Source organism: Pecten maximus, chromosome 9 (assembly GCF_902652985.1).
Source record: "Pecten maximus chromosome 9, xPecMax1.1, whole genome shotgun sequence".
Taxonomy (NCBI): domain Eukaryota; kingdom Metazoa; phylum Mollusca; class Bivalvia; order Pectinida; family Pectinidae; genus Pecten; species Pecten maximus.
In genome coordinates, this window is record NC_047023.1 from 14801298 (window position 1) to 14815693 (window position 14396).

The following is a 14396-nucleotide window of genomic DNA, read 5'->3' on the forward strand; positions in this document are numbered from 1 at the left end:
AATAAAATTTGTTGATATGAAATATAAAACTAGTTGTATATCGATATTTTTAGTCAATTGTCAGCAAGTTTAAACAATGGTCCAAACGTTAAATAACACAGCCTTGTGTAGTAAAAATAGTGTAAATAATGAAAACACTACAAGATGTCAATCAAAAAGGCATGCCAGTTTTATTTTGGCAACAACCATACTACAACAAACGCGTCAATTAAAAGTTGAAGTAAATTGTCCAAATGATGGTATCAATTTGAATTTTGAATATGTGATACCAGATAATTGAATTATCGGTATCATTAAAATTTAAACATCAGCAAATCTTCATAATTACAGTTGTTCATAAGGATAAATGTCAGAGGTAATACGAGATGTTGAGAAATGACATACGGTATTTCATCAATTTATCTAATTCCAATCATTTGTCTACAGGATTAAACCGTGGTTAAGAAATGAAGTCTGTTTGCCAACAAACACAAGGAAAAATAATAGTGACTGACTCTCAAAATTAAACATAAGACAGATATGTTTTTGCAAAAAGTTTATTGTTCAAAGGAAATCGTCAGGAGCGCCGGTTAGCTTGAAATCCTGGTGTCAACCAGCTTGATACAGAGTGAAAAATGGTAGTGATCAGAGGGCGTGGATATAGGGTGGCTGTCCTATAAAGCTACCTTTGTAGCAGTAGTAATGGAAGCCGCCATCAGTATTAACTGGGTCTACACGCTGGGGCAAATCTGCAAGCCATATTGTATTTTGAAAAAAATAATTTATTTAAATCTTGAAAATGTTTCTTTTTAAATGATAATAATTAAATATTTACAAGACTTATTTACAATTATATATGTAACAACAAAATTGCCAATATTAATGATATCTCATACATTAGCAGAAAAAAAACAACAACTGATATTTAGGTTTTGATTTCAATTAATAGAGGTTTTAAGATATGATTAATGAAACATCTACCGTGTTCTCACTTCACTATAAAAATAAAAATAGTTCATGCCATTCATCATATATCAGCCTTTTTAAGTAGGAAAACAAATTGATGAATGAACTGATATATCAACATTACATTGTCGTAATCAATCAATTTAGAATAAATCGCCTATTGACTGAAAAGTAAGCAAATATGACTATTTGACTCAAACATAACCTAAAATAACTTAAAAACGCCAAAACCTAATGCTAATAAGAAGGTTGCCATGATGGGCTAAATTTATGTTAAATGTTTGGTTGTTCATATACGGCAGAAACCTCAGTATGTATACACAAATGGCATAACAATTTTCACTTGTGTAAAACTTTATGACACAGAGAAGATTGTGAATATGAACGAAATCTTTAACGTCATGACAATGTAATATGGTGCAGCATAATAAATTCACTGTTTACGCCATTTCCTCAATATTCAATTAATCTAGAAATATTATAAGCTTGAGATAATACTGATTCAAGTAATTAAAAAGACAAAATCAGTTATGTTTCATTATATATAAAGAATATAGCTAAAACAGTTCAATGACTCCACTTACACGTTTTCTCCCTCTCATTTGTATCAATATCAACAATGTCCGGAAAGTCTAATTTTGGGAATACCTCATTTTCTTATATGTTTTATATTCATGTGTAGTGAAACAATCAATGGAAATTCAGATACAACACTGTTAAGTAATATTTTCCCCTAAGATTTATTTCCCAAACTTTTTGTTTGAAAAAACATTACCGGTTACGTTATATTTATTACAGTGGCAAACTACATGCATTAAGAAATGCTTTTACCAATACAGGGATTAAGTCAAAGTTTATTATTCAATTAATACATGTTCATCTTATTTCATTTTGAGGAGGAGACCGAATAAACCACAAGTCCATTTTTTCTATGAAAGATAGATTTATGAAATATTCTAGTGGAAAAAAGATTAGATTGGCCTGGAAAAATAAGTATTTAAGCATATTTGCATTAAGGTGTTTCGTATCATAAAAATCTTCTTCATATAACAGTGTACTGATAAAAGTGTAATTAGATGATAATAATAAAATAAACGTCAGACATACCGACATATTTAAGCATTGATGTCATTTTTTTTAGTTTCATCGGGGTATGAAACAAATTTTGTTTGCAAACCGTATGAATCGGCGTAGCGAATTCTGACAGAAGTTTGCAAACAAAATTTGTTTCATACCCCGATGAAACTAAAAAATAATTGACATCAACGCTTATAATTAATTTTTGAAAATGATTTTCTAATTTAAAACATGTTTTATGTACAATTTTACTGGTTTTAAATGGGATTCATTTTCTCAAATCAATACGCAACGTCAATTGTCGTATTGTGACGTCACATGTTTCGCGCCATTCTCGGAATTTCTTTCATAGAAGAATGAAAAGAATTTTACCATGAAAACAAAGAAAAATTAATTATATGTAGTATGATCATCAAATATTGAAGTAGAATTAAATGTTGAAACCTTTGCTCAGGGATAACAGCGATAAACTTTACGCTTACCAGCTACAAACCACATTTCAGAGAGATCCTTGTAATGTTACGTTACATTGGCACATTAGCAGACTCATGAAGATATTACTGTAAATTGCATAATAATCACATGTTTAGCACTTAAAACTTCAATAGACATTAACGCATTCATATTTCAATATTTCATTCAGAAATAATAAGTTCATCATTCATGAATAATAAGTTATACATGAAATACAATATTTCAAAAAGAAAAACAACATGCTTCATTAAATCAATGTTAACAAAGACTTCCTAAACTCGACTCGGTATACTGTGTCTAAAATACGATGATCTAAAAGATAAAAATTATTCAATTTCACATATGTATTCAAAAAGCAATCACTTTCTTCACGTTTACTTTTACTGTTCAGGAGTACACAATTTACCGAAAGAAAAATCAAACCTGTAAACCTAATCCTTATCTCTTTAGCTGTAATACAATGCTGACGATGGTAAATTAAAATATGCTAAAAAAGAAGAGTAAGAACGAAGTACAGCAGAAAATACCCATTCATTTACTGTTAATTTATATTACAATTTTAGTCAATCATTTTCAGAAATTATATATAATTCACATATTGTTTTCAAATGCAAAAATGATATTACTTTAACACTTAAATAATGATTTTACTTAAGTATGATTAACATTTCTTTCTTTTTTTAAATTGCACTTTATATAAGTAAAATGACAATTTCAGATAACACTAAGAAGATTTGATAAAAATGACAGATTTTTAGGTTATCGGCTAAAAGTCAACAAATTTCTACGATGAAACAGCAGATTCACTAGTAAACCTAGACAATTGTATTTTAATAGATGTGCACGAAATGCAATGACTAGCGAAATTGGGTATGACATAATGAAATGGACATTGATAAGGCAAAAATGAAAGAAATCTTTACGTACTCACAAAAAATCTTAACACAAAGCACGGAGTGACAAAACTATAAATACGTGTTATAGTAGATCTACATTTGTTTTTTGGCAACTGTGAACTTTTGACAATCAGTAATGTACAAAAATAATCACATTAAAAAATAATAATGATAAAATAAAATGATGGCTTTCCAGCGACCTTCAAATACAAGTAATGGTAAAATTATGCTAAGTCTAAAGTGATTTACATGTGGTGTATAGTTTTTCGTAATAAGCAAAGCGGTGGTGCAAATTGCCATACATCAGAATATGGCAAATTGTTTACATTTACACATAGTGGAACGTGTTTTATCATGAAGATACATAAATAAACTGATGTAATTGTAAAGGTAACAGCTTAATAGATATATCGGACTGAATAATGATTTCAAAGGAAAAATAATTGAATAACTATATGATTGGATTATATTCTTCAAAAAAAAAAGAGAAGCTGAACGAGTGCATTGCAGCAAAGATGTTTCTAGTTTAGCAAGTTGTAAGTCAAATAAATATATTTTTCTAGATATATATTTGAACAGAAATATATTTTTATAATTAGAAAAAACAGGCCAAATTCAAAATGTTTCCTTGCCACCGCTAATTCCATACGACCGAATCATTCGTGTCTAAATATCTGTTTTATCTTAAAATCATTGTGACACCTAGTGTAATATTAAATTATGTATAGATTATTACCGATTTCATATGAAAGAAATACTGAAAAATAAAACTGTTTTGAAATAAATTTAACCTTCATGTAAAGATCATTTCCACTCTCAAATTATTTTACCTTGCATATAAAAATAGTTTAAGAGTGAACCATTGTTAAAATTACGAAAACAAAACACTAAAATATTTAGACTTAAAGTTGATTTAAATTTCAGCAATATATTAAAAAATAAATGAACATACATATCACTTTTAACAACCACAATCAGCAATTACCAGTCAAATTGTTCATTCACATGCATTTTTAATAAAAGGTAAAACTACAAATCCATCTGGTTTGTCATACAAAGACAAACCATTTGTCGGTCTTTAGAGTTTCGAAGAACTTTTGCATCAAATTTTTCCTACTGATAATACTTAGTTATGTACATTATCAATAGAAAAACCGTCGCTTATCAATGACGACTATCACAGAAGTTTGAAGAGATATTCACCTCCGAAATGGATGAGTTCAGAATACCTCTATACTTAATTGGTTAAATCGGACACGTTCATTGGTTTATTTTGGGACACCTTAGTGTGTCCAACTTAGATCGGCATTCACCATTCGTAATGTCTTTTTGGAAAATCTTCGTGCTTAATGTTCGACACACTGAAGGTCGTACCCTTTGATGGAGCCGTGAATATTTCATAATTCCTCATTTTCTTAACACAATGGGAACCTCCAGTGCGCCATAGAAACTTCAGCAATTATTTCAGCCATATGCTATTTAACATATACTACGTACATATTCGCAGTTACATTTCATATCCATCAGTCTGTAAATTAACATTCCAAGTATTATCACAATTCTACATCTTTATTACTGTCATCTTTATGGTTGTTGTATAGAGCCCCAACAGATGGCGTCTGCAACGTGTTCGTATTCACTTTCGTTTTCCCTGCGTCGGGGTCAGTACTTTTTACACTGCGTGCACTAGCAGCACTGCCAGGACGGGACGAACCACTGAAGAAGTTTGTGAGAGCAGTAGAAAGACGCTGGCCGAGCGCAGCGAGTGCTCCACCTTTAGATTTTTTGTCGTCGCCATCCTTGCTTTTGTCCATGGCCATTTTTGTGATGTTGCGAAGCTGTTTTTGTGTTTTGAAGCTGCGCCATGCTCGTTGTAGTGTTTTTGCGGCCACGTCTTCCTTCTTTTTCTGCATTGTGCTAGACATTTTGCCATTATTGACACGCGTGGGGAAAGTTTCCTCAAACTTTTCCTCCATTTGAGCCCGCAATTCTTTAAATTCCTCTGTTTCTTCCACACGTCCTAAGACGTTTTTCACAAGTGCTATTAGTACATCCAAACAGTGGATTTTGTCCCCTTCCATGATTGGTAAATCACATGCCACTAAAGCTATCTCATTTGGCTTAGGTATACCTAGAGGAGGATCCAGATCTGCAACAAAAGTTGACAGCTGTTCGTACTTTATATATTGAGTGGCTAGAGGGTCAAACTTCTCCCAGACAACGTAAAACTCGTCAAAGTCATCCTCAGTTACACCAACCTCTTCTTGTTCATGAGCCTGGTTAAAGTTCTCCAGGATCACAGCAATGTACATGTTTATCACAATTAAGAATATCACAACGATGTAGGCAACCATGAAGAAGTAAGCGAGCCACGCAGTACCACAATCGCCATTGGTCGACTCAACTTTAGACCCATCTGATCGTATGATGTAATCAGGATCGCAATAGGGCGGCTCTATAAGCAACGGCTCCAGAATGTCATTCCAACCAGCTGATGTAGATAAACGCAACAGCAACACGAAACTACTTCCGAACGTCTGGAAGTTTACTGTATCGTCAAGAGGAGATTCAATTTTCACATTCCCAAAAGAGGACATGCCGATAATGGCGAATATATACATGACCAAGAACAGTAATGCTCCGATGTTGAGGAGAGCGGGCAGGGATATAATCAGGGCGAACAACAGCTTTCGTATACCCTTTGCTGCCTTGATTAGTCGCAGGACTCGGCCAATTCTAAATACACGAACAACCCTGAGAAGCGTTGGAGAAACGATGAGCCCATCCAAGACCTGATCTAATATAATACCTGGGGAAGAGAAAATAAAAAAATCACTTAATCTTTCACTATAGATATACGTGTATATACAAAAATACAGTCAAGGTCATTAATTTCATGGCATTTCCATGCAGAATTAAATACACATTTTAACCATCTCTGTATGCGTATTTTGGACTATATCTACTCAATGATTTGTCAATCTTGTCACAGCTTGAAATCATGTGAACATTTAAAGTTATCATGACTAAAACTAAATTATGAACAGAGGAGTATGTGTGTTTTCAGGAAACTGCGCATGGACATTTGACTAGATAATATCCACAAAACAAGAATATGCCCTACTCCAGCTTTGCTGGACATGAGGTGGAAATGCTATTGACAAAAAAGTATTTAATCTGTGTATTGAAAGCAACGCTTAAAATCGAATTGTATATTTGTACGTGTAATTCACACAGGAAGTAATTTGTACCCAAATATGCATTTAATATGGCTGGTTCGTTCGGAATTTCCAAAAATCAGTGTTCCAACAAGAAATGTTGCGCTATATAATTATGAGGTCGTGTGCTCCGATCTGAAATCCTTGCAAAATATCATCGAACAAACTATTCCCTCCAATTCTGATGTAATTATGCAATCTAGCAACATGTACATGTGTGCAACCTAGTGCAGCATTTTTGTTTTCTAAGTCTAGTGTCAGTTTATTACTATACTGTGCAACAAAGCATAGAACGTTTGTACAAACCAACACGTCTATTTTTTCAACCCTAGTAAATACCTTGAAATTAAAATAGTAAAACTATGTGCACAGTTCATTTGCTCAAGCTATTGTGACAACCTTAAATATGTAGTTGGTACAACTAAGCGCAGCGCACTTGTTCAATTTAGCGTGAATTTTCAAACTACATGTGTACAGCCTAGTTCACAACTGTCATATGAATAGCTAGCAATGTGATTGTTAGTCTCGCGTAACAAATCATGACACAGTATATAAGCTGGCTGATGCTGGATGCAGCAGATGGGTTCATACAAAATTGGCAGAGGATTTTTCACTCAGGTGCAACATGCATTTACTTAATATAATTAATTCGCTTGAAAAGTCCCACTTTAAAGATAATGATGAAATAGAAGATTGGTAACAGGTTCTCTTGTGTTCTTAAATAAGTACCAATGGAATAGAATTTTGACATGTTTTTGCAATAATCTTAAATTTTACATAAATACAAGTATCCAAATACTACACTGAATCGTTCCTTTACTAAAACAATATAAATTCACATTAAAACTGAAAAGAGTAATCTGAACGTGGTCTAAACAGTCATAAATGCTGATCTACGATATCTACTTCACTCAGATTTTCAGACTGTGTACCTATCTCACAACAACATATTGGTCCACAGAACAGACACGTCAATGTGTGGCTGTCAGCGGGTACAGAGTCCGTAGTACAAGACTTACATAATTGCTACTGTAAAGTACAACTTTATTCTACGCTCAAACTCGAGGCTTCTGTCAATATATACATGAAATGTTTTATCACAGATTTTAAAACATGTCCTTTGAAATAACCCTGCTTTTAGAAATAGAGTGTGACATCATGTGTATTTAGCAGTGTAATGGAATTAGATGTTACAGCATTGTTCTATTCCTTCAGTTCTTCAGTCCAGCTCATTTACAATATTTGCTTTTCTTTTTGTTTTATATTAAAGATAGTTTCCTTTCCATTTCTAATAAAACTATGAAAGAACTTTAAAATATTATTTGAGTTACAAGAATGAAGTGATCAGTCGGTATTTAGATACGTTTACTATTCTAATGGTGCAACATAAAAGAATGATTTGAACGCACCTGAAATAATATAACCAAACAATACTATTAAAATTCATATAGATCTATCTATATATAATTTGTGATATCAGTGTCATTGAAACCCTTCTATCAATATAAAGACCTGATACATTTACACTACCTGAATGTCACAAATTTGAGAAAGAGGGTTAAAGATAAAAGGTGTTTTAACCATTCGTATATATATTTTAAATTAATTCGGTTACAACTAATCTTTCAATTTCTGTGATTGATATATCAATTATTGAAAATGAGAATTTCCCTTATATTTGACAAGAAGCCAGGAGAGTGTAATATATAATTCACTCCAAACATTTAACATTAGAATGTTACCTGCTGCGTCCAAAATCACCACTAAAATTTAGCAATGAAATGAGCAAAATTGAGTATGACAATAGTTATTGTTAAAAACATCATACACATACTAGAAGTAATGATATTGTGTTAGACTTGAACATTATCATGCAACTTTTAATCTGTTAACATAGACATTACTGAATTTTCTTTGGCAAATTGTCAAAAGAAAAAAACAAATGAAGGAGACATGCACATTTTTGTTTTGTTATATTTATGTATCAATATAAACATATATATACATATACATGTATATATATTAATTAAACGATCACCAGAATGTCCAGTCAAAACTCACTGCATGCAAAAAATAAACACATTCCAGGTTAGTATTGATTTCTACATTGTTAGAATTTGGTTATATGCACAAATCATAAAAAATGTGATATTATCACATATACCAGCTGGATCTATTGAAGTTTTTTTTTCCAATTGCCAAAGATAATCTTGTACAGTATTTACAAAATGTCAAATGGTGGTGTTAATATTTATGTTCACAACCAAAAAATGGGTAGTAATATATTAGTCAAAAATAAGATGGCTCCTTCAATAAAGATAAAGCGAGAATTGAAACATATACTAAGGTAGGTTTCTTTTAGGATTCTTACTTAAGTACAGTGGTATGTGTACTACCTAAATGGTCTTATTAAATACACAAACAGTTATACACATGCAAATTAGCAATTAGTTAAAGGAATAACATAGATGCCACCAGTCATCATGAGAATTCGAAACAATTTCTACACCGAGTATGAAACTAAAAGCATACCTCCTAGAGACAGGACGACCACAACAAAGTCGAATACATTCCAAGGCTGTCTGAAGTAGTGCAGTCTCAGGCCGATGATTTTGACCACCGCCTCCATAGTGAAGACTGTTGTGAAGACAATGTTCATGATGTCGAGAACGTCTGTGATTAAGTCGGACATTTTATAGTGATCCACCGCCATTATAATCATGTTCAGAAATATGAACACGATGATTGCCAGGTCGAACTTGCTGCTGACAGACACATCATAAAACACAGCTTGGAAGGAATTCTACAATAGAAATTAAAAATCAACTTTAAACTATGTTTTTATAATGAAAAGGGAAATTGCAACTGATTTTGTTTGATATTTAGAATACATTGGTATTATGCTCTAAAATATTTTTTAATGAGGGGGAAACATTGAACAGTTTATTTTGTAATATAAATGAGGGGTGTAATTTAACTATGCGGCAATTGAATGTATCCTTACTAGACCCTATCCAGCTAATATTGATATATACAAACAAATGTGTACAAGTGTTTTCTGCAGAAGTTTTACAAGGCGTGGTTGCGTGAATTTTTCTAACATGCAAACAAGGTCTGACCCCTACAAGTGCCAAATTAAGCCTGTAAAATTTTATAACTGTATGGGATGAATATATAAATGTATCATTATAATCAAAAACATGCTTTGTAAATGACTTACCAAAGCAAATCACTACTGGGAATACATTATGGTCTATATAAATAGTTACATGTATTACATTACAACTTTAAGCAGTGAATATCAATGTTTGTTGTAATTTACATTCATACCAAATAAAGAAGAAAAAAAGATCGGAAATAATTTGTATTATTTGAATAACCATTGAAAAAAAATCACATTTCGATGTATTGCTTAATTTTTTGAATGAAAAAAAGTTCTTCTTAAAACATTTTTGTTTGCAATACAGATTAATAACAATATATCGCAAGTAAAGGAAAAAAAATGATGAACATAAAATTAACATACATTTTATAGCAGAATATATTTACAACATCCATTTACAGATAAAATGACACACATGCACACTATAACAGAGAATGCACAAAACACAGTCACTGTTACGTTAATTTGTAATGTTTGGTGTCAATTTATTACGTTGCGAAGTATCTGATTTTCTCACTATATTTTGACAAAAATATGGAAGCTTGTTTGATAACAAAATATTTTGATTTGCGAGAACTAACAATGACTCACAACGAAAACGACTGGCATACAAAACAACAACAATTATCATATAGAAACATGAACTATTATACCATGGAGAACATTCTTTATTTAGACAATCAGTACCGTATGTATCTCTAAACTTAACACTCTCACAAAACAGAAATGGAACGAAGAATTTGGGAAGAGATAATAATTTTTTAACTAATTTTTACAAATATATATGACTCAAGCAATTTAAATGGTGATTTAAACAATGAAAAAAATAAAAAGGAGAATTAAATATGTATAAAGTGTCCAAGATGCAAAACAATAATCAATGTTGTTTCATAATGATAAAAATCTATTATGCTTTGAAATGAGTGAAGCTGAATATTGGAGGTAACATCTGAAAACTAAAAGACTTCATAACACAACATTGGGTCAAAAGTGTATTACTTTTATTCAAAACGGAATGGAGCAATTAAAAAGGACTTCAATGTTTGCTGTACATGAAACACATTTATATAACAGCAGAAAATACACATTATCAAACAAAGTCTTCAGTAATCTTGAAATAAATATATATAAAATTATAAATAAATAAAAAAAGTGAAAAAAAATGATGTTAAAACTGTGACATTTCTCACCAGCATTGACTTTAAAGTGAAATTATAAATTATATAAATATATATTCAGAGCTTTGCAAGCAATGTGGATGTTGTTAGTCTATAGATGATACACTCAGTTATATATTGGCATTCAGTAACTAGCATGATGAATATGTAGACTACTGATAACAGAACTTCTAATAGAAATATACATAAGGTAAATTAACAAGCCTCAAATTGAAATACAATTTTATATTATATAACACATTACTGATGCTGGTGTTTTATTTATAATTTATCAATACCTTTATTCTCAGAAAGAATTAAAAGAACAGCCTATTTTAGATAATTCAGTCATTCTTTTCTACAATCCTGATTATGATACACTTTGTAACTGTACTGTAGAAGCAAATACCCGGTAATGTTTTTATATACCGGTGCATATGTAGGTTTAAAAAATAATAGTAGCTAACAAATTCTTTGATATGGGAACTATATTCGAATATACTGATGTTTAATGAATAAATATTTTTGTATTTAAAGTATGATTGAGGCAATACTGCATTTAGTGAAAGACATATTGGGTTACGGTATGCGTTAACTCTAGCATATATGAATTGAGAAGTATTTTCACTATATAATTTGTAATGTAGAATGTTTGTGCTTTTGTGTCTAAAAGGACAATCATCTAAAACAGTCTAACTGTTTTTCTATAAGTTTTTGATGTACAAGTGTAGTTATAACTGTTTTTCTATAAGTTTTTGATGTAGTTATAACTGTTTTTCTATAAGTTTTTGATGTAGTTATAACTGTTTTTCTATAAGTTTTTGATGTAGTTATAACTGTTTTTCTATAAGTTTTTGATGTAGTTATAACTGTTTTTCTATAAGTTTTTGATGTAGTTATAACTGTTTTTCTATAAGGTTTTGATGTAGTTATAACTGTTTTTCTATAAGTTTTTGATGTAGTTATAACTGTTTTTCTATAAGTTTTTGATGTAGTTATAACTGTTTTTCTATAAGTTTTTGATGTAGTTATAACTGATTTTCTATAAGTTTTTGATGTAGTTATAACTGTTTTTCTATAAGGTTTTGATGTAGTTATAACTGTTTTTCTATAAGTTTTTGATGTAGTTATAACTGTTTTTTCTATAAGGTTTTTATGTAGTTGTATTGTCTTGTGTATTTTTGTGTTGAAAAAAATAACTGAGTGCAATTTGATAAAATGTGTTTATCCTCACTTTCATGTATTCTTCCCTGCTTTCCCTTAAACATTCATACATGCGCTACAAAGCTAATCAAAACTTACCCAAAAACTTGGTCCCTGAAAGAATTTATGACTTCGGATTTTAGCATTATGACCTTTATTTAATGTATATGATCATATAGCAAGTGTATGTCTTTCAGTCACTTTGTAAAGAATGTAATAGTGAAGACATGTTCTTTAAAATATTTCCTCCTGTGTATTAATCTAAAAGAATAATATCTGGCTACCTTTGGTCTCTTTACTGTTTTCTGAGGCTTTTTGTTGGCTAATTTCTTTAGTGTGTTCATATAATTTCGTTGTCCTTGAGTTAGGAACATATCCAAGTAACTGCCTTCATACTGAAATATAAAGACAAAAGTTTGTAATCAAATTATAAAACTTTCAACATCAATAACACAAAGAACAGTTATTTATATAACAAATGTTGTAATTGTACTTAAAGATGATGTTTCTATATAGCATTTGTTCGTAAAATCCGGTCCAGCATTAGCAATAAATATCATATGTACAAAATATGTTGCTGACCTTTTTCTTGAGAGCATTGAAGTTTTCGATGATTACACCAATAAACAGATTCAAAGTGAAGAATGCTCCGAAGATGATGAATGCCACAAAGTACAGGTAATAGTACAATCCCGCCTCAAATCTTGGTTGTTCATCCACCTGTTAATTAAAACATGCATTTTGTCCTGAATCATTCATTTTATTCCATTTAACATAATGAAAAAAATGATAACAATTTATCAATGAACGAAATCTGATATGGATTATTTTTTCAACTAAACCCTATTTTGTTCAATACTGCACATATGATCCAAACTCAGATACACAAAATATTGAGAAGTAGTCATAAATGTCTTTCATTATAACTCAATGGGTATCGATTTTAAATCTGCATCATGTCTTATATCATGCTTACATCAGTTGCATCCACAGCATCAATCATCACCTCCATCCATCCCTCAAAGGTTGCCTAAAAATGTTGAAAATTGCCTTGGGTTATCTATATTTCAATACATATGCAACATATATAAAGAAACAAAATTCCCATTTCTCACTTAGACATTTAAAAAAAAATACAACCAATTTCCTGGTTCCAAAAATGATTCATAGCAGCATGGTTAAGTTGGAAAACAGTCAAATTTGGTTAAAATACATGCATCATTACCGAAAGAGTGGGATTTACGTTTATTTCCAATGAGTCATTCTTCTAAAAATGTAACAAAGACATCAAAAAATTCATATTTGAGATGTTTGTACAAAAAATAAAGATAATAGCACCATTCAAACCAAAATGAAAGATGGATAAAGTAGAGCTAAACTGAACTAAACTGCATCATACAGCTGTTTTGTCCTTATAGGACTTGTTAATGATGATAGGGACATCATACAGCTGTTTCGTCCTTCTAAAACTTGTCAGTGATAATATGGACATTATACAGCTACAGCTGTTTCGTCCTTCTAGGACTCGTCAATGATGCTTATATTCAGGGCATAAAGTGTTGATCATACATATACATGAAGGAGGCAATGCTCCAAACGAAAAATAAAAATACCTTCTATTGTTCTTGACTATGATAATTAAAAAGCAAAGGGTTGAGTGACGGACAAATGCTGATCTAATGCATACATTCAACTGACTAACTTGGTAATATTGTAATATGATAATTTTAAAACATTATACTTACAACTTGAAACAGAGCAAGATATCCACTGATAACATTATCAAAGTTGATTTTTGAATTTTGCCAGGTGTAATTTTTAGCTAAACACTCTGTCATATTGGCAGTCACAGTAAAATCCAGTCTTTCGCCGTCTTCATCCACACACTTGAAGAATTTTCCGCTGAAGAACTGGACACCCATTATACTGAATATAAGCCAGAACACCAGGCAAACCACAAGTACATTACAGATGGCAGGTATAGCCAACATCAGTGCATTCACCACGATCTGTATTGAAAAAAATGTATCACATTTATATAAATAATCATTTTATATTGGTGCACACACATGCCAAATGTTTTCAAGTTGAAAATATCATATTTCAACTATATGTCTCAATATTTCAGAAAATGTGTGAATTAGTTGGTTTGGTTTTCAACATTATTAACGAGTATGTCTCAACTTGGCAGAAGATTCTAGTGGAAATCATGCAAAGGAATATTAGAAAATGTCTGCCTACCAGTCCCCAATAGAAAACATTA

At 31.2% G+C, this 14396-nt stretch overlaps 1 protein-coding gene across 1 annotated transcript in view; it reads right to left on the minus strand.

Annotated features, from left to right (window-relative positions):
- Positions 1–520: 520 nt before the first annotated feature.
- The window catches only part of LOC117333870 (sodium channel protein 1 brain-like), an 87649-nt gene continuing 73773 nt past the window's right edge, over positions 521–14396 (minus strand). Inside the window, 8 exon segments of the mRNA XM_033893288.1 lie at positions 521–6201; positions 8353–8373; positions 9143–9413; positions 12233–12247; positions 12418–12528; positions 12716–12853; positions 13110–13163; positions 13879–14142. Of these exon segments, the coding sequence (XP_033749179.1) occupies positions 4946–6201; positions 8353–8373; positions 9143–9413; positions 12233–12247; positions 12418–12528; positions 12716–12853; positions 13110–13163; positions 13879–14142 (2130 nt within the window). The 3' untranslated portion in view covers positions 521–4945.